Source organism: Sorex araneus, chromosome 4 (genome assembly GCF_027595985.1).
Source record: "Sorex araneus isolate mSorAra2 chromosome 4, mSorAra2.pri, whole genome shotgun sequence".
Lineage (NCBI taxonomy): Eukaryota > Metazoa > Chordata > Mammalia > Eulipotyphla > Soricidae > Sorex > Sorex araneus.
Genome location: NC_073305.1, coordinates 133,887,711 through 133,913,081, shown reverse-complemented (window position 1 = coordinate 133,913,081; position 25,371 = coordinate 133,887,711). Strand labels below are relative to the sequence as shown.

Genomic DNA, 25,371 nt, shown 5'->3' with positions numbered 1-25,371 from the left:
TCATTGACATTAGGATCAATGAGACATAGTTTTTCTCTTTTTTGTTTTGTCTATTTGTCTTACGGTGCTTGTAAAACAAATCCAGGACCTCATACTTGCAAAATGTACACTCTATAACCGAATTCCAACTCCATCTCCAGTAGTTTACTTTAACAAAATGGGGAAACTACAACTTCAGTAACTTATCTATCTGAAGTAACTTGACAATACAGTTATGTATGCTTTAAAGTTATATTTGTTTAGCATGGTATTTCTAAGATCATGAAGATTACTGACAGAACACTTAATATTAATATTGTTAACAAATCAATCTTATGTCTGCAAAAGATGCCCAAAACCTGTTAGGTTTTTAAGAATTTCTTCTCTGTTATTTTCCCTCCTGAATGAAACAAAATGGTCCCTGAAGTGCTGCTCAGATTAGGATACAGATGAAGTTTCCATAATTTTACCTAGTTATTTCTGCAGCCTTTTGAGCAACAATTTCTTACATTCATTGATAGGTACCACTAAGTCTTAAAAATGAATCTCAGTGCCAGAGCGATAGTATAGTGGGTAGGGCATTTGCCTTGCACACAGCTGACCTGGGTTCAAACCCCAGCATCCCATATGATCCCCCAAGCACCAACGGGAGTAATTACTGAGTGCAAAGCCAAGGAAAAACCCATGACCATTGCTGGGTGTGACCCAAAAAGAAAAAAAAATCTCATCACTTAACTTTACTAAGTTAAAGTGGAAAGCTCTGTCCCACTTGTCACAATCCTGACTATTCCAGAGTCTGCTAAGTTCATAATACCTCTCTGTGCTCTGGGTTGTGATCCACCAACTAGGTCTTGCTGTAAGATTTAGGCAACTCTCCTGGAGAAACTTTTCCTCAGCAGTTTAAATGTTAATGCAAAAAGTATTTTCTTGGGAGAAAAGATTTGTACATGATGAGCAACTCTTTCCACTTTTCCCACCATGAACATTTTCACATAGTTGAGATCATTTTTATTTGTAATTGGTGTGATTTTTTAAATTTAACCTCAAAATTTTAAGAGTATTGTTAAAAGCTTCTTATACTTGAGTATTTTATTACCCATAGATCTAGCAACTCTTCTACTATGTTTGTTATTTGGATTGTATCCATTTAATTTGTGCAATTCTAAATGTGTCCAAATGACATGTCTGTATGTAAATCTATCTGCATTTTAATCAGGCAGGTATTTCACTTTGATACACTTGATTTTACTGCTATTTTTTTCCACAGGCAAAACCATAGAATTTATAACTCAAATAAATAGGAGTGACAATTGTTGTGTTTATTTAACACTGTTATTATAGGTCCAAAGATGAATTAACTGGGGGAGCTAACATCCAGCCCAAGTTGTTTCTTACTAAGGACACCAGCTATTGTGTTTGGAGCTGGGAATCTACTATACTCTCCACCCAACCAGTATAGGCTGCCTTTCTTCAAGATAGTCTCAGGGAACTTGCTCTTCTAGAAATAATGCCAGGACCCCAACAACAGTGACAAAGCTCCTGGTCGAGCAGGGCTCTGTCCCATTTGGTCTTCCCTTCTACTCGGAGGTAGTTATGGCCCAAATCACCAACCCAGATCCATGTCTGCCTTGCAAACCAAACAAACACTTTTTTTTTTTTTTTTGCTTTGTGTCTGGACCAATTCTCAGCACCTCCTCTGCTTGTGAGATATTTGTCACTTCCTTCTGCAAGACTGGCCCCAGCAGAAATGCAGTCTCAGAGGACCCCTGGAAGAAAGCGAGGTCGGCCGCCTCTCCAAGCAACACCCATGAAAGTGCCAATTCATAACCTTTACTCTCCATCAGCTGGTTCTTTACCAGCTGCGAAGATCCCAAAGAAAAGAGGACGGAAACCCGGGTATAAGGTATGGCTCCGACATCTCCTCTCTTCAAAGTGTCTACTGTCAGCCATTAAAACAGCATGAGAAAAAGTTTGTCTCAGTGCAACACATGTTGGGCGAAGCCTCTTCTTCCAACACCGCTTGCAGCTGCCGTCTCTGCTGACGAAGCAAATGACACAACAGGGGCAAGTTGTAAGACACGTAGATTTTAGGGTCACCGCAAAACACAAATGTTTAAACCTCAAAGTTACATAAGTGTTTTCAGACAGCTTTCCCCTGACTGTTCCTCCACGGAGGTTCTGGAATTTATTTCAGTAGAAGCAGATGATGTTCCTGAGACATTAAAATGAATAATGGAGCGGATTTGGGTCAAAGAGTCCAGAAGAATTTTCCCAAAGAGCCATAACCAGGAGAATCTATGAAAATTAAGAGTGTTAATTTATAGTTTCCAACTTATAAAAGATTCTGGCATCAAATTTGGCTACCACCAGCCACATCAGGCAAAGTTAAAATTCAATGACCCTTTTAAGAATAAATAGTGTGGAAAGTCTGGGAGATTGGGTGGTCACTAAATCCTCCCATATAACAACTGTAATTTCATAAAGGAGTCCAAACCCCAATGGGAACTTCTGTCCTCAGATATTTCTGAAGAGGCTACTAGAAAAGAAGGAGTAAAGCTTGTTATAGACAAACCTTTTAGCAATGGCAAATGAGCTTGAGAAGTTTTCTTTCTTTTACTTTTCTTGAAATAAAGAGCTTATGTTCTTCCCATCTTGAGTTCTGACTGCTCCAACCAAAATACAAATTGGCAATTAACTCCCATATATTTGGGAAAATGTATGAAAATTATCTCAGGTCAGCAGAATGAAAAATCTCCTGGAAGGAGTGGTAATGAATTTAATCTTTCTCTCTTGGTTCTTCGAACTGATGGAAAATAAAAGCAGTAGACTGGGAGGTTATTCAAAGTTATTGGGGGGTCACTTGGTTTTCTTAAAAGAAAGATTTTCTTAGCCATCTCCTGAGGTAGAGTCCTCTGCCACTTGTTCTTTTCTTTCTTTTTTTGTCTTTGTTTTTGGGTCACACCCAGCAATGCTCAGGGCTTACTTCTGGCTCTGCACTTAGAGATCACTCCTGGTGGTGCTGGGGGGACCATATGGGATGTCATGGAATGAACCTGGGTTGGCTACATGCAAGACTAGTGCCCTACCTACTGTACTCTCACTCTTGTTTCTTCTCCTTTTTAATTAAATATTTTTAATAAATTTTATTTCATTAAAGCAACATGATTCATTGTTGAGTTTTAGACATATGGTATTCCACCACTGATCCCACCACCAGTGTCAACTTCCCTCCACCAGTGTTTCTGGTTGTGTCTTCAGAACCCCACCCCCAGCCTGCCATCTTGACATCTGGTCTTGGTCCTTAAAGTTTGGGTCTCATGATTTCAGTGTTTTTGACTCTGTGGTTTAGATATTTTGCTGTTATTCCTTAACATCACCAATGTACTTTGGCCCTCACCTCCTGTTGCTTCTGCGTCTGTCTCTTCTCTTCTAGCCCTGCCCCCCACCTCATTGTCTTTCCTTCTCCTTCCTATATTTTTGAACCAAGGGTGATCAGGGCATCCCTCCTTTCAACCCTTTCCTCTTCCAGTTACTCTAAACACCACATATAAGTGATATCATCCTGTATTTATCCTTCTTCTTCTGGCTTACTTCATTGTTAATTTTCTAACAAAGAATGCCTCCTTTTTCCTCAGGGGCACAATGACCTCCAAGTTGTGTCTCTGGAGCTGACCCCAGAGCAGTTCTCCTTGCTGGGCTCCCCGCGCCACTGCTGAATGTGGGAATTGCATCTGGAAGGCTGGAGAGGGGCAGCCATTCTGTTTATAGAGGAGCCCAGAAGCAGATCCAGGGCCTGAAGAAACATACTAAAAGCTTTTCTCTTATAGTTGGCCTTTCTTCTACTCCCCTGGGAACTGTGACCCAAGAATGAAAATTACTGACAGACTCAGCATTTCTGGGGCCAGGAAAAATGGAAATTTACTCCATGGAATGAACCCGACTTGGCACTTTGTCTCCTAAAAAAGACAGTTTTCAGGAGTTCTGACTTTCAGAAACACCTCACGGTAGGAAGAAAGCTTGGGAGCAGTGAGCTGCTTTATGGGCACCTAATACAGCTGACACACTTCCCTGTCGAGGACCCTCAGAGCCTCTTCTCTACCCATGTTTCACTGTCTGATTCCCTCCCTGGAGCTCATCACCTTGTATTAGGTCCATGTCTGGAGGCTTCTTTCAGGCCAGGGTCCTCTAAACAGATACTCAATCCATGGACTCAGTGTGGGAAAGAAATTGTTCTAAAGCAGATGCCAGACTGTGAGAAGTTACAACCTACTCAGGATGACAGGAGGGAAATGAGAGCCATAAGGAATTCTTCATGAAACTAAAGCAATCATGCTTAAAGGGCCATCTTTTGGCCAGAGAGAAAGTATAGAGGTTTAGGCATTTTTTTTATTTGCATGTGGTTGATCCCTATTTGATCCCTAACATAGTATATGGTCCCCTAGAGCACTGCTTGGAGTGATCCCTGAGCACAGAGCCAGGAGTAAGCCCTGAGCACCTTTGAGACAATTTCTCAAACAAGGTTCCAAACAAAACAAAAGCAGTGTCGACTTTTATTCTTGAAATCGCTGCTTTCTATTATTTTGGTGTTAATATTTATTTTATTTTGTTATGCTGTATATTGTTCAGGATTTGGTCCTTTACAAAGCCTTTTTTTAAAAAAATTATTATATATTGTGCATTGTCTTAGTTCAAATGGTTTTTAAAATGTCCTTGCTTGGCAAAATAGAATGAGCAACCCAGGAAGTCTCTCTGGTTTAATTTTGACAATTCCTTAGACTCTGAAGTCCTGTTTTACTATTAATTAAAAGCTTTTAATTGTGGAGAAGCCAGTAAGAAAACAATACAATTTTATTCCATTTACCAAATGGCCTCTAATTTTGTACTTTTAACTATCTAGGACACAGTTGGGGATCCAAACGCTGTTTTTAAAAATCCTGAGCAAGCTTAACATGGTATTGGTATATCTTGAAGATCTTACATGTTATTTCTAAGAAACTGTTTTAACCCCTTTCTCAGACTCATTTTATTTTTGCACATTCTCATTGAACATACATCGACACATTCTCACAAGCTTCATTACAGCAGCTTAGTATCCAGAAAGTTGAAGAAGACATTTAGGGGAAGAATTGTGCTCACATAGATGGATACAGAGAAAAAAATAACTATTTTTGTTATTATTTATGATAATAAGATACTTCTATGGTGATAGTATAATTACAATTAGCAGAGACTCCCCAGTGTGTTTGGTCCACTGCCCCCGTTTCAGCAAAAAGTTACTCAGGATCCTGTTTCATTGGCAATCTATCTCTCTAAGCTGCCCTCCCCACACACACCCCAATTTCACCAGAGACTAGTTTTGATCCACACATCATTCTAGCATTCCCCATTATCCACTCTGGAAAAGAGTATATTTTAGAAAAATTGTTCTCTATGTAATACAGAATATTACCAAGTAATAAACACTAATTTTTGTGGCTGTGGTAATGTTATTAATATTAATGTGTTCTATTTGCATGAACAGCATCATCCTAATGAGATGATAGATATTTAGATCTTTGGTAGACTCTTCTCCTGGACATTGTGAAGAGTCCCGTTTGTGCTGGCTCTATCATAGTCCCATGCTGGTTGATGACTGACCCTCTTGCATAGTGCTATTCCATGCTGCCCTTTTAATCACCTCTGTGATGATGTCTGCAGATGGGACATCTTTCTGCGCTGTATTCAGACCCAAACTCTCCCTTAAAGATAAGTAGAGCTTGGCCCTGGAGGCTCCCAGCTTAATCCCTGGCACTGCAGGTGCTCAGGCCTTTTACAGAACCGCTGGCCCTATTGCCCACAAGTCAAGCATCACAGGATACTACTGGCTGTGGCATTTCACCCTTTCTCTTGAGTGTTGAGAATAAGTAGAGTGAATGGCGAGAAGAAAAGGAGAGTTTGTGTGGTTGGGGGCCCTTTTTGCCCCAGTCTTGTGCCCACATTGCTGAGGTGTCCCACTGCTGTGAGAGCAAAATCCTCTCCACTCTTCCAATGAAGAGTCACACTCCACTTGCCATGAAACATCCTTCCTGTATTATCAAACATGACATTCACCTCTCTGTTGAAATTCACTGCTGGTGGGTAGACAGAGCTTCAGAGCCTAGAGCTCCCTGGAGGCTCCAGGTGACTTTTCCTGACTCAGAAGGTACCCCAGGTACTGGGCTATAGCTGTAGCTGCTGATTGTGCCTCCCAGGGGTGTGGGTTCTGGCTTCCATGTCAAACACTGAAACCATGATTTAAGCAGAAAGAAAAAAGTGTTGGGTTTTAAATTTTCATTTATTTTATGTAGGAGAACCTCTCAAGAGATACTCAGGAAGCTCCGGGGCCACTCCTGGTCAAGCAGGCCACTGCTCAGTGCTAGGATCTGAGATTACACTGCTTCTCCAGCCCTATGATGTTCTGAGACCACCAGTAGTGCTTGGGGAACCCCCTGAGCCACACATGGCTATATTTGGGAGGCCAGTTGGTATTAGGATCAAACCCAGCTGGGCATCTGCAAGGCACGTGCCCTAACGCCTGGTTATCTCTCCATCCCTATGCTGGGCCTTTATACTTGCCAGTTGCCCCAATATATACTACTACTGTGCAATGATATGAATCAATATGTTAGTAATTGATAGCAAGAAGAGCTATATGTGACACTTATTGAGTGTGTCTACATTTGAAACTCTGCACACTATTTGTGCATTTTCTTATGAGATCCTGGTAGTTTGCAAGTGAGAGGAGGCAGAAAAACTGAAGGAAGTAGGCCCAGAGCTACCAAGCCCCATTGTGTGAGGCCACTTACCTTCATACCCCGGTGATTTGTCTGTCATTGTTCAGAACTGTGACTGTCCTTCCCCTTGTCCTTAAAAAAGACTAAATCAGGGCCAGAGAGATCATTGAATGAACTGAGAACACGCTTTGACCACAGGAGGCCTGGATTCCATGCCAAGCACTGCACAATTCCCTGAGCACTGCTGAGCACAGAGCCAGGAGTCACACTAGCTCACCACTCAGGGTGGCCCCCAAATGAAAACTGAACCAAACTCCCCCAAATGTCAATTTTTTTTTGCTTTTTTTGGGTCACACCTGGCAATGCACAGGGGTTACTCCTGGCTCATGCACTCAGGAATTACTCCTGGCGGTGCTTAGGGACCATATGGGATGCTGGGAATTGAACCCGTGTCGGCTGCCTGCAAGGCAAATGCCCTACCTGCTGTGCTATTGCTCCAGCCACCAAATACCAAATTAACTGTTAGTTCTGTTTAATTAGTTGAGAAAAGTTAAACATATTCCAGAAAGAATCTCACCCCTAATATATTAAAAACGAATCATCAAAACGTTTGAAAGTGCTGATGATGGTATGTATCATTGAGACTACAAATCCTGCATTCATAACAAGGTCAAATAAAAATGCTTTAAAGAAGAGAAAGGCTGATTACTCTCTGGTAGTAAAATTTGGAAAGGCTATTTAGGGCTGACAGAAGGGTAGCAATGTTTGGGGAACCCAGGCTTCTCTCTGTTGTTGCTCTGCTACTATCTTAATAGTCTCTACCTCATGCTCTAAAATAGCTGCACTGGGTCTAGAGACATAGTACAGCAGGAAAGGCACTTGCCTTGCATGTAGCTGACCTGCGTTTTATCCCCAACACTGTATATAGTCCCCGAAGGACTTCCAGGAGTGATCCTTGAGCAAAGAGTCAGAAAAAAGTCCTGAGCACCAGCAGAAGTAGCCACCACCCCCTGAATAGAGAGCCACCACCTCCCCTTTCCCCCGTTCTCATGACCCTGCTGATCTTCCCCAGCAGAATGGACAAGTAGAAGAGGGAGCAATTTCCAACTCTGGGCACACACCCCTCACTGGGGAGAGCATGGGACCTTGGCCACACTTAGCTCCAGGGCATCAGCAAAATGCAGTATCAGCCAACCTGATGAGCAGCTAAGATGTGGGATTTCACTGGTAAAGATAAGGGGGTCCAGAAGAGCCAGCACCCTCCACTGAGAACTCTAAGGATAGTCTTTCACTTAGCAAAAAAGGCACTGACAAAGAAAGTGATTTAAAAAAAAAAAACATGGACAAATGCTACATTTGTATTTGAAATACAAATGTAGCATTTGTATTCATGTACAAGAAAAGAAATAATTTTCTTAGGTGCCAGAGAGATAATACAGGGTTCCTTCTTATTGCCATCCTTCCTCGCCCCACTCTTCCAAAGCATATGCTCTCAACGGAGTGTGTAACAAAGAAGCCAAGTTCCCAAGACTTTCAAGTGAAAGAATGCTCGCCCTTAAGTAGAGAGGAGTGTGTTTATCTCCCTACTTGTTGAAAGCCTCTTTCTGAAACATGCTTTCATTAGAACAGTTGAACTGGCTCCAGCGCTTTTGGTGATTGTCCAGTGCTCGTGTTGCATTAGGGCCCTAGAGGCAAGCTCCACAGGCTGTAGAGAGAATGGGAATCCAGTGACTGCCCGGTTCCCATTTTCAAGGCCTGCCCTTGCGGGGAGGGAGAGAGTGCCATCAGCGCCCCTGGGGAAAATGCTTATACAGAGGACTGTGGGGCCACTGCCTGGGGCTGAGCAATGGGTGGGGAACAGCTAGGATGGGGCTGTCCTCTGGTCATTGGCTGCCCCATGCTTCCAACCCCAGGCCTGGCACAGGGTAGGGGTTAAGCCTCAGCTATGGGGCCAGAGCAGTAGGATGCCAGCCAAGTTCTTTGTGTAGTTCAGACAAGAATGTTCATCAATATTTTCCCTTAAGTAGTGAGTCAAATATAAACCACAAAGTTATATCTTGGAACTTTGCTCATTTATCAGGAAAATTATTTTTTTATTTTCTGGTGTTTGGGCATTACCCAGTAGGGCTCAGGGGTTATTCTTGCTCTATACGCAAGAATCACTTCTAGAGAGGTTCAGGGAACCATGCTTGGGACCAGGGATTGAACTGGGGTTCGTGATGTACAAGGCAAGAACCTTAACCCTATATTACCTCTCTGGCACCTAAGAAAATGATTTATTTGCTGATATAGCTTATGGCTTTTGGAAACCAAAGTATTTCCAATTTTTATGCTATTCACCCCTATGAGCGATAGCACAACAGATAGGACGTTTGCCTGCACATGGCCGATCCAGGTTTGATTCTTCTGTTCCTCTCAGAGAGCCCGGCAAGCTACTGAGAGTATCCCGCCCCCACCGCAGAGCCTGGCAAGCTACACATAGCATATTTGATATGCCAAAAACATAAAAACAAGTCTCACAATGGAGATGTTACTGGTGCCCGCCCAAGCAAATCGATGAACAGTGGGACAGCAATGCTACAGTACTACAGATGTAGTACAATAGTAGAGCAATAGTACAGCGGGTAGGGCGTTTGCCTTGCACGCGGCCAACCCTGGTTCAATACCCGGCATCCCATATGGTCCCCTTAGCACTGTCAGGAGTAATTCCTGAGTGCAGAGCCAGGAGTAACCCCTGAGCATCGCTGTGTGTGACCCCAAAAAAGAAGAAAAAAAATCAACATATTGGGGAAAAGCAGGTAGGGTACTTTCCTTTTATGTGACTGACCCAGGTTCAATCTCCAGCATCTGATATGGTCCCCCAAGCACTGGTAGGAATGATACCTGAGCACAGAACCTGGAGCAAGTCCTGAGCATTGCCAGGTGTGGACCCCAAACAAAAACAATTATAATAAACATAAATAATAAAATAATATATAAGAAATAATAAAATACATGCCATTGGCCCAGATAAATTCAGAGCTGCTGAGAGTGAAATGGACCCTCTGCGCCTAAAGACTTTGATTCCAGAGACTTCTTACAGCAATGCACTGGGACTGTGAGCTGGGCTATGCAATTTCTGGCAGAATTTTCCCTGGACTTTATACAGAAATCCAAAACCTCACGGACGCAGCAGCGTCCGCGCAACTTAACATCTATAATTGTCAGCAATGTGAAATGGTTCCTTTTGAACAGGTCTGACTTGGGAGGAAAACTCCAAATAATAACAGTGAGTTTTTGTTGAAATATTGAAGGCTATTAAAGTAGCAGCCATTTCTCTGGACTGTGAACTAAAAGTTCACTACTCTGAACAGCCCCATGCTGGCCAAGAAGAGGAAATATCCCTCTTTCCCAGTTGTTTCCCATTTTCAGGGAGAAACGCAGCGTGGCGTCCACCATACTATGAGGCGCTGGAAGGGGGATTGGGGGGGGGGAAAGGAAATGGAAAAAGGAAAAAAAAGAGTTATGTACTTGGAGCAGTGGGGCTACATATATCTTCATTCTCAGCAATGGAAAAATAATTATCAAATGCTTCCTTGGTAGTAGGACTGTCTTTCTTGGGGGGAAACTCCAACAACAATCGTGAGTTTTGTGTTGAAATATAGAACGTAATCAAGGTAAAGAGAAAATGAAGTGAAATTCATCAGTTATACAGTTGGGGGTGGGGGGGCGGGGGGTATACTGGGGTTTTTGGTAGTGGAATATGGGCACTGGTGAAGGGATGGGTGTTTGAATATTGTATAACTGAGACATAAACCTGAGAACTTTGTAACTTAAAAAAAATAAAAAAAATTTTAAAAAGAAAAAAGAATAGAAAAGAAATAATAAAATAATAATTAGGAAATCAACATGTATCTATCATATCTTAAATTTGCCACTGAAAGAACAGTTTTATCCTTCACTCTCTAATTGACTCTTTTTACCCAATTTACCCACCTTTCTTCCTCCTTCCCTTTTGGTAATCACTAATTGATCTCATGGTCTAAAAGTTTAGTTTGGTTTTATTGAGTTTATTTGGTTTTTCTATATACCACACATAAGTGGCATCACAAGATGCTTGTCTTTCACTTATTTCACTAAGAAGGACATAATTTTATGTTTAATTCTCTATTTAAATATTTTCTTCCTCATTTTCCTAAGTCTACAATTAATTAAACAGTATATTAAGCCCGAATTTACAGCATTTGCCCATTTCTGTGGTGTTCTAGTCTTCCTTACCTGCCAGTTTCGAGGCACAGCATGGTGCCCTGCACATGGCAATGATCAGAGCTGGAAAACAGGCCACCTCGTAATTCCATTCCTATGCAGACACAATTACAAAATATTTAGGAAGTGACAAGTTGCATTTATTACTTTTGTTTTTAACAAGCTTTATTCAATTAGCGCCCTGTACATGTAACACCTTTCATTTTCATTTTCATTTATTCATGGTCTCCCCAGCTATGTTCTGGGGATCTGGGACTCACTCCCAGAGGTTCTCAGCCAGCTGGGCTGGCAGTTTAGTGCTAGGGTTGAGGACGGGTGCTGTGCAAGTCCTGAGCAGCCACCATGGCCATCCCAGCATGGCGTGGGGCTTTCACGGTAACACCCGGTGATGCTAGTGGACCATGGAGTGGATCAATGGGATCAGTCAGGCATATGCAAGGCATGTACCCCAACCTGAGTTCTATCTCCTGACCCCATTTATTTAATTTTTAGTTAAATGACTATATTAATAATTAATTGTGCTGTTCCTGAAAGTGTAACTGTTTAACTTACTGTTGCTACAGACAAGGGTGGGTGTAAATCCCTGCAGGAAGAGCCATATTGAGTGGCCCCAGATTTGTCTGAACACACCCAAAATCAGCTACCTAACAGGAGATTCAAAGTGAGTTTATTGAGTAAAGATTGGAAGGACTCCTGCATAGGGAAGTACATGAGAGAGAGAGAGAGACAGACAGACAGACAGACAGACAGACAGACAGAGACAGAGACAGAGTCATAGTCATAGGATGGTTGCTATCTAGAAGTTTATATATTCTCACACAGTAGTGCTATCTTGGACACTATCCTATGCTGTATCTGTTCTCATCCTAGATGATTCACTAAGTTAGGATACCCTGACATTTTCAGATACGATTTGAGGAGTACATCCAAAAACTCATTGATCCACATGGGCTCTGGGTATAATTACCTCAGCTATGCCCTTTGGAAGGTGCAGGTTCTGACCTTGGAGGTTGTCAACACTTTCTTTTGGCCTCAAGAGTTTTTACATTTTCTGGACGAGGTGTGGTAGGCATATTGAATATTGAATATGCCCCGGGTAGCTTGCCAGGCTCTGCCATGGGGGCGAGATACTCTCGGTAGCTTGCCAGGCTCACTAAGAGGGGCAGAGGAATCAAACCCAGGTCGGCCGCGTGCAAGGCAAACACCCTACCACTGTGCAGTAATGACAAGTCTCAGAATAGAGACGTTACTGGCCCCTGCTCGAGCAAATCGATGAGCAACAGGATGACAGTGATAGTGACAGTGGTGTGATAGAAGAATTGTAGATGTTGTCACTGCCAACTGTCTGAATAGTAATTTGCAGCGACCACTAGATTTCAAGCTAACAGAGTGCTGGGTTTTGTAAGGAGGTTTAAAATGGACAATTGACAAGGGAAAAATGGAGGAATCTGTTTTCACTATGGGCAGATCCAAGCCTTCCCTGTGCAGTGAATTCTCCTGGCACTGGTGTCTGTAGCTCACATTCCATACATCCTTTCTTGTCCACATGGCTGACCAGTCCCACGCCCCCTATATCATAGAGTATGGTCCCCTCAGCAATTTCTACCCAAGATCTGAATCGCACCAAGCCTTTCTTGAGATAATCCATCCCCACTCCCGATTGTTGTGGTTCTAAGGACCTTATAGACCACTTTGCTGAAAATAATAATTCTAGTGGACTTATCAGTTTTTCTGAATTCAACTTTATCCAGTGATGGAGTTTTTTTGTTCTCTTTTCCATCCTTGTTTCTCCTGGTCTTATGGAATATCAGTTTCATTGTCTGCCCTCTTTTCGCTTTCTTCTGTCAGGAAGAAATGAAACCATTCTGCCTGCCTGGCAGAACAGCCACCCTGTTCACTGCCTCTAGGTGCCTCTAAATGCAATACAGGGTGGGTAGAAGAAAATTCTGGCCTCCTTCTTCTGTGCCTGCTCCAATTACCCTTCTGAAAAGCACAAGACCATCCCCTCACCCCACTCCAAGCATCTCTCTGTCTTCACTGTGATGTTGGCTTGTGTATTACCAGGGTAATTTTATTTCCTTAGGCAAGTTTTAGTGCAAGGACTGTTTACCCAGGACCTGGAGTCTAATGCCAAAGCAGGCCTCAAGGCTAAGGGGCCCATCCCTTGAGTGTTTGATCTCTGTGCTGGGGGAATTGAGAAACAGCACAGAGCATCCAGAGACAGTCTGGCTTCTAGCAATGAAATTAGGCCATGGCCTGCAAACTTCTTGTTGGAGCTGATTTGCATTTCCCACAAGCCAATCTGTGGGCTAAAGTCTGAGGTTAATCACAGTAAGGTATTCACTTTTCCATTACACTATGCCCCATAGCACGTCCTTGGAACCTGAGGGGATTTTTGTGTGGAAAAAGGATGCCTGTGGCCCCAAGTAAAGCTTTGGGCAAAGCCCTCCTTCCTCAGACAGGGGTGGGGAGAGTTAGGAAGGGGGGAGAGCATGATTTAAGAGGAAAAATTGATCCCCTGTACTGCAGAGGTTTCCTGAGCCCCATCTGGAGTGATCCCTAGTGCAGTAGGGTATGCCCCTCCCCCTAAAAAAAAGAAGAATCTGACATGTTCATTCCCATGGGCTGGTGAAACAAAACGCAGTGAACTGCTCGGCTCTGAGAGTAAAAATGTACTGTCTCATGTCAGCTGGACTGGAAGGAGAGGTCTCAGAGCTGTCTGGTGGGAAACTGGTATTTTTTTTAATTTTTATTAGATAATCACTGTGATGTATAGTTAAAAACTTATGAACTTTTGTGTTTGCATTTCACTCATACAGTGATCGTTTACCCATCCCTCCACTAGTGCCCATTTACCTCCACCAGTGATCCTAGTATCCCTCTCACCATCCCCACCCCATCCCCCACCACCCACCCTGCCTCTGCGGCAGGGCATTCCCTTTCATTCTCTCTCCTTTTGGGTGTTGTAGTTTGCAATAGAGGTATTGAGTGGCCTTCATATTCAGTCTATAATCTACTTTCAGTTCGAATCTTCCAACCTGAATGGGTCCTCCCAGCATCCTCTACTTGGTGTTCCCTTCTCTATCTGAGCTGCCTTTTCCCCCAGCATGTAAGGCCAGGGAAACTGGTGTTCTTGAGAGTTCTTTGGCTCGCAGGCAGCTTTATCCTTGTGACTTCACTTACACTATGAGGGCCTATCTCTAAATTCCCCTTCTTTATCAGGTCACTGAATGTTTAGGATGACTCTGGTGACCTCAGTGAAACTGGATAATCGGGGGAAGAAAGAATTTTCAAATAAGTCACACCCACAGGTATCCGTGTCTATGTGAAGGCGGAGGGAACATCAGTAACTTTGGGGAAGACACCTTTCTTCCTTAGTATCCAGAGTAATAATCTTTGGGTTTCCCCATACACACACACTTTAAAAAATTGTAACATGTGATTTACAAAGTTCATAATACAGGTGTTTCTGGCACTCAATGTTCCAACACCAATCCTACCACCAGTGTGACTTTGCCTCCACCAATGTCCCCAGTTTCCCACCCACCCTCAGGACTGTCCTCTTGGCAGGTACAAACAAATTTATATCATATTACAACAAAATGGCAAAGGAAGTATCCAAAATTAGTTCGATAAAAGTCAATTTCTATCATTGTTATATCTCACAGTGGTGTTACTAAAGTAATTTTCTGAGAATTTGTTTAGCTGATGTGTTATTGTTTTTGCTCAGTGAGCTTGGTGGTCTTGTGAGTAACTTTCCCATCAGAGTTGCTGGACTGTCAGTACTGTGGAATTTGGAGGTGTGCAGCTGGAACGATTTAGTGGATTGGTGGATTGATGAGGTTCAATTGTGGAGCTGAGTGGTTTCTATGCCAGAAAAATGGGGGGACTGAGAGGATAGGTCTGGGTGAGGGCTTCTGGGTCTTCTGGCAGAGAGGGGTATCTGTTGCACCCATTCTAAGAAGGCCCCTAATTTTTGTTTTTTGACTAAGCAGTTTTTATTTAGTTTATGTTTGAATAAATTACTGATGCTTTAAATTGGATCTTTATCTTATTTTGTGTAGTCTATTATTCTACTTACTCTAATTTCCTCTTATCTGGCTTTCCTACCTTTCTTGGAGTTATTTTTTATTACTTAGTTTTTTCTTTCTACCCTTTGAAAGTTTAAATTCTGTTTTCTAGGGTACTAAAAATTGCCCAACAAATCCAACATATTTTCTTTAAAATTTTTTTTTTTATTGAATCACAGTGGGACACAGTTACAAGGTGGTTCATGATTGGGTTTCAGTTATATAATGTTCCAACACCCATCCACCACCAGTGTACATTTCCCACCACCAAGTTATCAAAAGTTATTATGTATATCCCTTTACCTACTTTTAGCACTCAGTTCTTGTCCAGAGTGATCATTTCTAATTATTATTGTCATACTGTTTCCTTTTCTATCCTAACTGCTCTTTGCCCTCACAAACTTATGGCAAGCTCCGAATCATTGACTAGTACTACTGGCTGCTATTTTCCTGGCCTTGGATATTAGTCTCATACTATTTAAAAAAATATTCTCAAATGAGTGCAGTCATTCTATATCTGTCCCTCTCCTTCTGACTTATTTCACTCAATGTGTTATTCTACTTGTCCATCCATTTATAGGTAAATTTTATGACTTTATTTTTTCCAACAGCTGTGCAGTATTCTATTGTGTAAATGTAACATGGTTTCTTTATCCAGTTGTCCTCGGGCACTCCGATTGTTCCCAGATTCTGGCTACTGTGAGTAGTGCTGCAACGAACATAGAAGTGCAGTTGGTGTTTCAGCTGTATGTTTTTATCCCTCAGAGTATATCCCCAGAAGTGGTATTGCTGGGTCAAATGGGAGCCTAATTTCTAGTTTTTTTGAGGAATGTCCATGTTGTTTTCCAAAAAGGCTGGACCAGTCAACAATCCCACCAACAGTGAATGAGAATCCCTTTCTCCTGCATCCGTGCCAGCACTTGTTGCTCTTCTTCTGGATGTGTGCCAGTCTCTAGGGTGCGAGATGTTGTTTTGATTTACATTTCCCTGATGATTTGTGATGTTGGGACATTTTACCATGTGCCTTTCGGCCATTTGAATTTATTCTTTGAGGAAGTTTCTGTTCATTTCTTCTCCCCATTTTTGATGAGGTTGGATACTGCATCAAATCCAACATATTTTTTGGATACAACATATTTTCTAAAGTTAACCTCAACCTTACTTCTTCTGAAATAATAATAGAACATTAGGGGATTTTAATGCCAATAATAGCTCCACTTATGTTTCTGTTGATAGACATTTTAGCTTTTTTCTTTGTCATTCTCATAATACAAAAATTAATAGTTTTCTACAGCCATTTTAATTTGTATATTGCTTATTTATGACTTTTAAATACGCTTAATCCAGTATCCTTCCAGCCTGATAGTATAGAGGACAAGGTGCTTTCCTTGTGTGCAGTCAATCTAGTACCACTTATGGTGCCTTGAACACTATCAGGAATGATCCCTGAGCACAGTCATGAGTTAGCACTGAGTACTCCTTGGTATATCCACCCTCCCCCCCCCCACAAACCCAAGTTATAAACATTAAAAAATAAAAATTCTGAGGGCAGAAAGATCGTACAATAGGTAAGGTGCTTGCCTTGCATACAACGAACTTGGGTTTAACCCCCAGCACCTCGTATGGTCCAGGATTGATCCCTGAGCACAGAGCCAAAAATAAGACAGTTGAGCGCTCCCCACCCCATTAAAAAAGAGAGAGGAAATCCTTCTTATATTTCCCCTACCAAACCTATCTAGAATTACTTTCCATTTGCCTAAAGTGCACCTTTGATGGTGCGGAAGTATATTTATTTTATTTTTATTTTTTGGGTTTGGGGCTATATCCAGCAGTGCTCAGGGTTTACTCCTGGCTTAATTTTTAACCAACTAATTTTTAAGTGAATACAGGTGAAACTGCAATATTGACTTCATGTTATCTCTTTAAAATTTTTGTTGTCTTTTAAGTAACATGGTTATAAATAGTATTAACATTTAAGGTTTAGATGTACAAAGTTACACCACCACCAAAGTGCCAAAGAGCTTCTTCCTATGTCCTCAGGTCACTTCTAGTCCACCTCTTCTTTCTCCCACTGCTTCATAATATTCAGTTCTGTAATCCGAAGCCAAGGGTTTGTCATCATTTAATACTGTCTATGCCCTTGTTTTGTTTCTCTATGTTCCACAGATGAGTGAGATCACCCAGTTCTTGTCATCCCTGACATACTTTGCTTTACACGATACCTTCCGGTTCCATCCACATTGCAGTAAACTGCAAGATTTCTTTATTTTTAGAAAAAATATTTTGTTGGGTGTGGAATTTTAGGTTGTTATTTCCCTTTCAGCACACGGAAAACATTATTCTACTTGTCTTTAGGTTCATGGTAGTAAAAGTCTACTTTAGGTGTTGCCTACAAGGTTTTGCTAGTTAGAAATTTTTTTCTTTGTGTTCTATGTATTCATTCTGTTGTCTCTACCTGTAGATTTCTGTTTTTATTCATATTCTTTAGGATTTGTTGGATCTTCTAATATCTGTGGGTTGTACATTTTGGTCATACTTGGAAAATTCTTTGCCACTCTCTTTTCAGATTTAGTCTCTATGACATTCTCCGTTTCCTTTCCTTTTGAAACTTGAATGTTAAAATCTTATAGTACCTATGTCTTTTAAACTCTGTGGTTTTCATCTGTTTCTTTCTATGCTGATTTTTGGATAATTTATTATGATACCACTCTGTTCACTATTTCTTTCTTTAGTTATGCTGTTATCTGGATTTTCATTTTAGTTATCTTATTTTTCATCTGTAGAAGTTGAATTTGGTTCTTTTTCAAATTTACTATGCTATATCTTAAAAATAGTTTCATACCCTCTTGAGATATTTTCAAACACGTCCTTTGACTTCTTTATATCTAATGTCATATAATCCAATCTAATAAGAGTATTGAACTGGAGCAATAGCACAGCAGGTAGGGCCTTGCCTTGCATGCAGCCGACCCGGGTTCGATTCCTCCGCCCCTCTCAGAGAACCTGGCAAGCTACTGAGGGTATCTCACCCGAAAGGCAGAGCCTGGCAAGCTACCCGTGGTGTATTTGATATGCCAAAAACAGTAACAAGTCTCACAATGGAGACGTTAGTGGTGCCCACTCAAGCAAATCAATGAGCAATGGGATGACAGTGACAGTGATACAATGATAAGAGTATTGCAAACATTTGTGGAATTTTATGACTAATTCTATTTTGGTTCTTGCCTTCTTGTGTTTTTGTGTGTTTTGAACTTTGTTGTTCATCAACCTTGACAAATTGTTTTTGGGACTTCTTTAGGACCTTGTCTAGAGATGATATGCATTTGTGTTTCTAGATTATTGGGTGGCACTGCCAGAAAAGCTAATTTTTTAATTTGGGGGGATTTGAGGCTACACTTGGCAGTGTTCAGGACTTGTCCCTGACTGTACTTAAGAATCACTTCTGACAGAGTTCAGGGAATCATATGTGGTGCCATCATGGATCAATCCATGGCTGCATGCAAGGCAAGAACCTTCCAGAGCAATTCCCAAGATCTCAATTTTACCTATATTTGGCCTGTATAGTTTTTTGTCAGTACTTTCATATTTTTATAAATCTTACATTTTATTTATTATTTGCAATTTTTTTTCATTTTTGAGCCTCACTAGAGGTGCTCAGGAATTACCCTTGGCTCTGTGCTCAGGAGTGACCCCTTGCACTGCTGGGGTGGGGTGGGGAGTAAGCATACATGGTGCTGGGGATTGAACTGAGTCTGTTGCCCTCAAGGCAAGTAACTTGACCCCTGTGCTATCTGTCCAGTCCTACAGTTGTTTGTGATTTATATACATAGCCTACTTTTCTATATTCCTGGAAGTTGAACTCCATATACCTTTCTAACCAACGTCGAAAATATGGCACTGGGCCAGCGTGATAGTAAAGCAGGGAGGGCACTTGCCTTGCAGGAGGCTGACCCAAGCTTGGTCCCTGGCATCCTTTATGGTCCCCCAAGCCTGCCAGGAGAAATTCCTGAGTATGGAGCCAGGAGTAACCCCTGAGTACCACCAGGTGTGGCTTTCAAACCAAGCCAAAACAAGCAAACAAACAACCCCGAACAAAGAAAATAAACCCCCCAAATATGGCACTGACATTGATTTTGCCTCAGATAGCATAGCGGGTAGGGCGTTTGCCTTGCACAAGGCCAACCTGGGTTCGATTCCTCCATTCCTCTCAGAGAGCCTGGCAAGCTTCCGAGAGTATCCCACCCGCACGGCAGAACCTGGCAAGCTACCCATGGCATATTTGATATGCCAAAAGCAGTAACAACAAGTCTCACAATAGAGATGTTACTGGTGCCGCTTGAGGAAATCGATGAGCAACGGGGATGACAGACAGACAGCGACAGTGCTTTGTATTTTTTTATTTTTTAAAAAAATAAACCATTTTATTTCCCTAAATGACAAGGATCTCCCAAACCAAGTGGTTTTTCACATCTTGAAAAACCAATGACTAGGCATAATGCCTTGTAAACATGGATAGAGATGACTAAAATTATTTTTTAAATTCATTTTTAGTATTGGCGGATGGTCACAATGGCAGGTTAAGAGTTATAAAGTATTTACAAATCTATAACTACTTGTGAACTTGCCACTCCAAGCTAAAGAAGGAAAAAAGTAATGATGCAAAAAAAAAAAAAAGGAATGTGAGAGGTGCTTAAACCCTTGAATGAGCACATCTGCAGGACTGGATTAATCTATTGTACCTTGCTTTTACAGTGCTGTGTAATTCAGAAAGCTCCCTGTATGGTAGTTTAACCAAGCCAACATTGAGTGGAATTTATTACTCACAGTGCTTTTTATTTTTGAGCCTTACCAGGGAGTCTAATGCGACACACATATAACATGATAAGGTAAATAAAAACTTAGAAACCAACACCTCCACCTTATCAGACGGCCTAGGAAGATGAAGCCCAGGGCCACTGGGTGAGTTGCTGAGGATCCCATGTAATTTGGGGCGGGGGGGGGGGTCATACCCAGAGATGCACAGGGGTTACTCCTGGTTCATGCACTCAGGAATTCCTCCAGGCGGTACTCAGGGGACCATATGGGATGCGGGAATCGAACTCGGGTTGGCTGCGTGCAAGGCAAATGCCCTACCTGCTGTGCTATCACTCCAGCCCCCAGATCCCATGTAATTTTGAAGCAAAACCAGGATTAGAAATTGGTCCTACATCTGCCCTTGTGGTCTCCCTATGCCCTGCAACACATGGCCCTTTGTGTTGGGCCAGTGCCTTCCAAGGGTTGTAACAGAGTTCATGAATTCACCGTTTGGAGAGTAACTGCATGTGCTCTCCTGCTTGTCTTCTCCCAACACCCACACGAGACTCCTCCTGTTTCATTGTGATGCTTCATTTCTCAAGAATTAGAGGAAAAACGTCTTAAAACTTTAGAACTAGAGCCAGCATCACTTCTCTCTGAGTTAACTAAATAGCGTTCAGGAAAATATCAATGTTGTTTTTGTTTTGTTTTGTTTTGTTTTGTTTTTTGCTTTTTGGGTCACACCCAGCGATGCTCAGGGGTTACTCCTGGCTTTGCACTCAGGAACTACTCCTGGCGGTGCTTGGGGGACCATATGGGATGCCGGGGATCGAACCCGGGTCGGCCGCGTGCAAGGCAAACGCCCTACCCGCTGTGCTATCGCTCCGGCCCCTGTTGTTTGTTTTTATTTTAATGTTTTGGATTTGGGGCCACACTTGGTGGTGCTCAGGGTTTATTCCTGGCTTATCTAAGTGTTTACTAAACTGCTGTTGCAAGTTAAGCCTTCTGTATTAATGGTTTTGTTAGTTGAGGTTGATTGGCTTGTACTTTACATCCCATAGAATCTGGTCTGCTACTACTGGGATGTCAGTGTTGTAGAGTTTGGAGATGTCACTCCAGAAAATCCAGAATGTTTAACTGGGTAGAAGCATGGCAGTGGCTTTGGTGTGTGGGAGTGGCTGCTGGGGCTTTGTAAGGGCAGGAGCTGGCCTGAACCTCTCCTGAGATCACCCAGAAGGTCTCATCAGAGAATAGTTGTCTGAAAAATTTTGCAGCTAGTTGATCTCTTTCGAGATTTATTTATGAGTCTCTGAAACAAGGCGAGTAGATAAGCTTACATCGTGGCAATGGTGGGGTATGTGCTAGTAAAATTTTTTAGATTAGCTTAGATTGATGATAAGTCTTAAATGTTTTCTACTTTTGACCCTGTTTTCTTGCCCAAGAGATGTTTATGACTTCAGATACACTGCTTAGGTGGAAAAATAAATATTTATTGATGATAAAACATGAAGAAATTTATTTTAAAATAAATGTTTAAGATTTATCATGACTTTCACATTCAGTTACGTGATCCCCCATTTGAGGTCTACACCCTGAATTTAAGAAGCTCAGGCTTAGATGAGGCAACTTAGAACAGGCAGCTCCTGGGTAGGCAATTCTTGTGTACCTTTGTAAGTCTGTTGGGATCTCGATCTGCTATGAGGTGTGAGGAGAACAGGTGTGCAAAGGCTTATGGGTGTGTGCTTACATGTAGAAAGTGTCATGTAGAGAGTCTCTGCATCCTAGGAAAGATGGACAATTTCCCCCTCCTGAATCACTGCTGCAACAAGAAACTTGGAACTCCTTTGCATCTCTGGGATCTCTAATAATGACAGTAAACTGACAGCAATCATGATCACTAACATTAATGGAGTATCTCCCTTTGCATGATCCCTGGCTAAATGTTTTCTTTTCATACTTGCCATTTCCTGAGAGGAGCAATTATTCTCCCCTGTAGAGGGAGTGGGAGTGATAGCACAGCAATTGGGCTTTCGCCTTTCACTTGGCCGACCGGTGTTCGTTTCCTCCACCCCTCTCGGAGAGCCCAGCAAGCTACTGAGAGTATGGAGCCCGCACGGCAGAGCCTGGCAAGCTACCCGTGCGTATTGGATATGCCAAAAATAGTAACAATAAGTCTTTCAATGAAAGACATTACTGGTGCCCGCTCGAACAAATCGATGAGCAACAGGATGACAGTGACAGTGACAGTAGAGGGAGGAAAAGCAGGCTCTAAAAAGCATCTACTACAAGACTTAGGAGAGGGTTCTTGAGCAGCTGAGTTGAACTGGAACCCAAACTCAAAGCTGATGTTTCATGGTGGATGCTCATGATTTATTGGACTGATTGTTCAATTCTGCTATGTTGGTTCCCCCTTGCTGATGTTCAGGCAGCTGCCCTAGACACATTTTAAAATCGCCCAACCAGGTTACCCACCTTCCTGGACAGGGAAAGATTCTGGGAAGGTTTGGGAAGCATTTCTAGATTTTCATGGACCACTGGCCTCTCTCTTTCAGCTCAAGACTCAGGTTCTTATGACTCCTTTGGCTCTCTCACCTCCACGCAGTACCCCAGAGCCTGACCTCAGCTCCATCCCACAGGACGCAGCCACCATCCCCAGCCTGGCTGTCCCACAGGCTCTCACAGGTATGTGTGCCAGCTGAACTCTGGGGCTGTGATGGTCTGCTCCCTACCCAACACTTGGCAAACCAGAGTCACATAAACACAGGTGAGGGTGAGTCTCTCTTGAGAGAAAGTCCGAGTAGTTAGGGTCATTGATTCTTTCCCCTCTTTTAATTTTTTCGGGAGGTGCTCATGCCCTGCAGTGCTCAGGTCTTACTCCTGACTCTGTGCTCATGGATCAGTCCCAGAGGTGGTACTTAGGGGACCCTATGTGGTGCTAAGGATTGAACTGGGGTTGACCACCTACAAGGCAAGCACCTTAGCCTCTGAGCCGTCTCTCTGGTTCTCCTTTTTTATTTATTTATTTAATCTTTGGGCCACACACTGCAGTGCTCAGAGGCTACTCCTGGCTCTGTACTCAGGAATTACTCCTAGAGGTGCCTGAGAGACCACTGGGATGCCAGGGATCAATCTGTGTGTGTGCACAGCTGTGTGCAAGGCAAACTCTCTGTTCATTGCACTATTGCTTTGTTCCTGGTTCTCCTTTTTTAATTATTTTTTGGTGGGGGGAAGTTTGGGCCATACCCTGCAGTTCTCAGAGTTTGTACCAGGTTCTGCACTTAGGGATCACTTCCGGCAAGACCGAATGCAGTGCTGGGGATCCAAAGGGGGTCACTCTTTTAATTTTATTATTATTATTATTATTTCTGTTATTTTCTTTCTTCTGATTTCTATTTGCAGAGTTTATACAAGAAAATGTTCTCAGGGCTGGAGCAATAGCACAGCGGGTAGGGCATTTGCCTTGCACGCGACTGACCTGGGTTCGATTCCCAGCATCCCATATGGTCCCCCGAGCACCGCCAAAAGTAATTCCTGAGTGCAGAGCCAGGAGTAACCCCTGAGCATTGTCAGGTGTGACCCAAAAAGCTTAAAAAAAGAAAGAAAATGTTCTCTATGTAGAAAAAAGAAACTCTATTAAGCTCGAAAACAAGTGTGTTTCTCATTCTCGCTCTCTCTTTTTTTAATTGAATCACTGTAAGATACATAGTTCCAAAGTTGATCATTATTGGGTTTCAGTCATACAATGTTCCAACACCAATTCCTTCACCAGTGCATATTTTCTACTACCAATGTCCATCCCCAGTTTTCCTCCCATCACCTCCTCCTCTGCCCCAGTCTGCCTCTCTGGCAGACACTTCTCTCTCCACCTCCCCCACCCCTGACCCACCTCTCTCTTGGCATTGTGGTTTGCAATACAGCGACTGAAATGTTTCTTATTCTTTAGATTCTTAACATTAAAATAATTGATGTAATATTGGGCTGGAGCGATAGCACAGCAGGTAGGGCATTCACCTTGCACGTGGCGGACCTGGGTTCAATTCCTCCACCCCTCTCAGGGGACCCGGCAAGCTAATGAGAGTATCTCTCCCCCACGGCAGAGCCTGGCAAGCTACCCGTGGCATATTCGATATGCCAAAAACAGTAACAAACAAGTCTTACAATGGAGACGTTACTGGTGCTTGCTCGAGCAAATTGATGAGCAACGGGATGACAGTGACAGTGATATAATATTAAGGGTTTTTTCCTTTTTAAAAATCAAAAATTATTATTTTGGGTTTACAATTCTATAAAGAATAGTTTCTCATAGACATAATTCCAACAGTCACCTTTCTCCCTCAAGGAACCCAGCCTCCCTTCCTCTGGCCACTGCTCACCCCTCCCCCCCACACTAGAGGGTCAATATTCAAAATCTATAAAGCATTCACTGGAATTTACCAACACTCAATTTTTAATTCTTAATTTGGCAAGAATAGGGTCTCCTTTGGTGCTTACCAACTTTGCCCGGGCCAGAGCCGAGGGTGTGAGGCAGGGCCATGTTGGGTGCTGAGGGCTCGGGTCCCTGTTTCCACAGTCCGGCTCTACATCAACAAGCAGGCCGACGCGGGGCCCTACCTGGCACGGAGGAAGGTGCAGCAGCTCCCAGAGCACTTCGGGCCTGAGCGGCCATCAGCGGTCCTGCAGCAGGCAGTGCAGGCCTGCATCGACTGTGCCCACCAGCAGAAGCTGGTCTTCTCCCTGGTCAAGCAGGGCTACGGTGGCGAGATGGTGTCGGGTAAGCCCAGGGATGTGGTATGAAGAGCCCTGGGTGTCTCTGATCCTTGGGCAGCTTGTCGGCGGTTATGGTCGGGATGTCCTCCATGGGCTGGGCTCCAGTGTCCCTAATGAGCTGGTGTGCTCACGGACACCCCCAACCTCCCCCCACGGGGGGGGGGTCCACAAACAGGTGCTTCCAGACCAGAACAAGAAGGTTGGGCACAGAATCCTTGCCCTTGATTGTCCCTTCGCTCCCTCCCATCTTCCCAACCAGCCGCTGCTCCTCTGACTCTAACTTTCAACACCCAGAACACCTGCCTGACATCCACACAGGCTCCTGACAAGTAAATCTAAGTCAGCTTACACCTCTGCTCTCAGCCCTCAAAGGCACCCTTGTCATGCACAGGGAAAAAAAATCCCAAGTCCTTCCAGCCTCCCTCTCCCCCAGTTCCCTCTGTGAACTGTCCTGACTGCCTCTTGGCAGTCACTTTTCCTGAGCATCCTACTCGGATTGCACCATGGCACCTCCTTGCTCCTTGTTCTCCAAGCCTGCCCTTTCTCCCACCTTTCTTCGACACGCTCTTTTCTCTTTCTGTCCGGCATTTCCCCCTACTCCCAGCCTGGGCGATTTCTGTGGGTTGCTCCTGGAGTCCTTTTGGGTGTCTCCTCAATGCCTCTTTATCAAAAAGCTCTTGACCCTGACCATGGCCCTCCTCCATTGACTGTTCATCTACTCCATTCCTTTCCTTTCTTTCCCCTTGTACTAGATCCCCTTAAAG

The 25,371-nt window shown here is 43.1% G+C and overlaps 1 protein-coding gene across 1 annotated transcript in view; it reads left to right on the top strand.

The window, feature by feature from the left end:
- Positions 1-25,371, top strand: part of SCML4 (Scm polycomb group protein like 4) — a 120,080-nt gene that overhangs the window by 53,873 nt on the left and 40,836 nt on the right. Inside the window, exons 2-4 of the mRNA XM_004605704.2 lie at positions 1,668-1,882; positions 22,393-22,522; positions 24,411-24,611. Of these exons, the coding sequence (XP_004605761.1) occupies positions 1,727-1,882; positions 22,393-22,522; positions 24,411-24,611 (487 nt within the window). The 5' untranslated portion in view covers positions 1,668-1,726. The remainder of the gene's footprint in view (positions 1-1,667; positions 1,883-22,392; positions 22,523-24,410; positions 24,612-25,371) is intronic.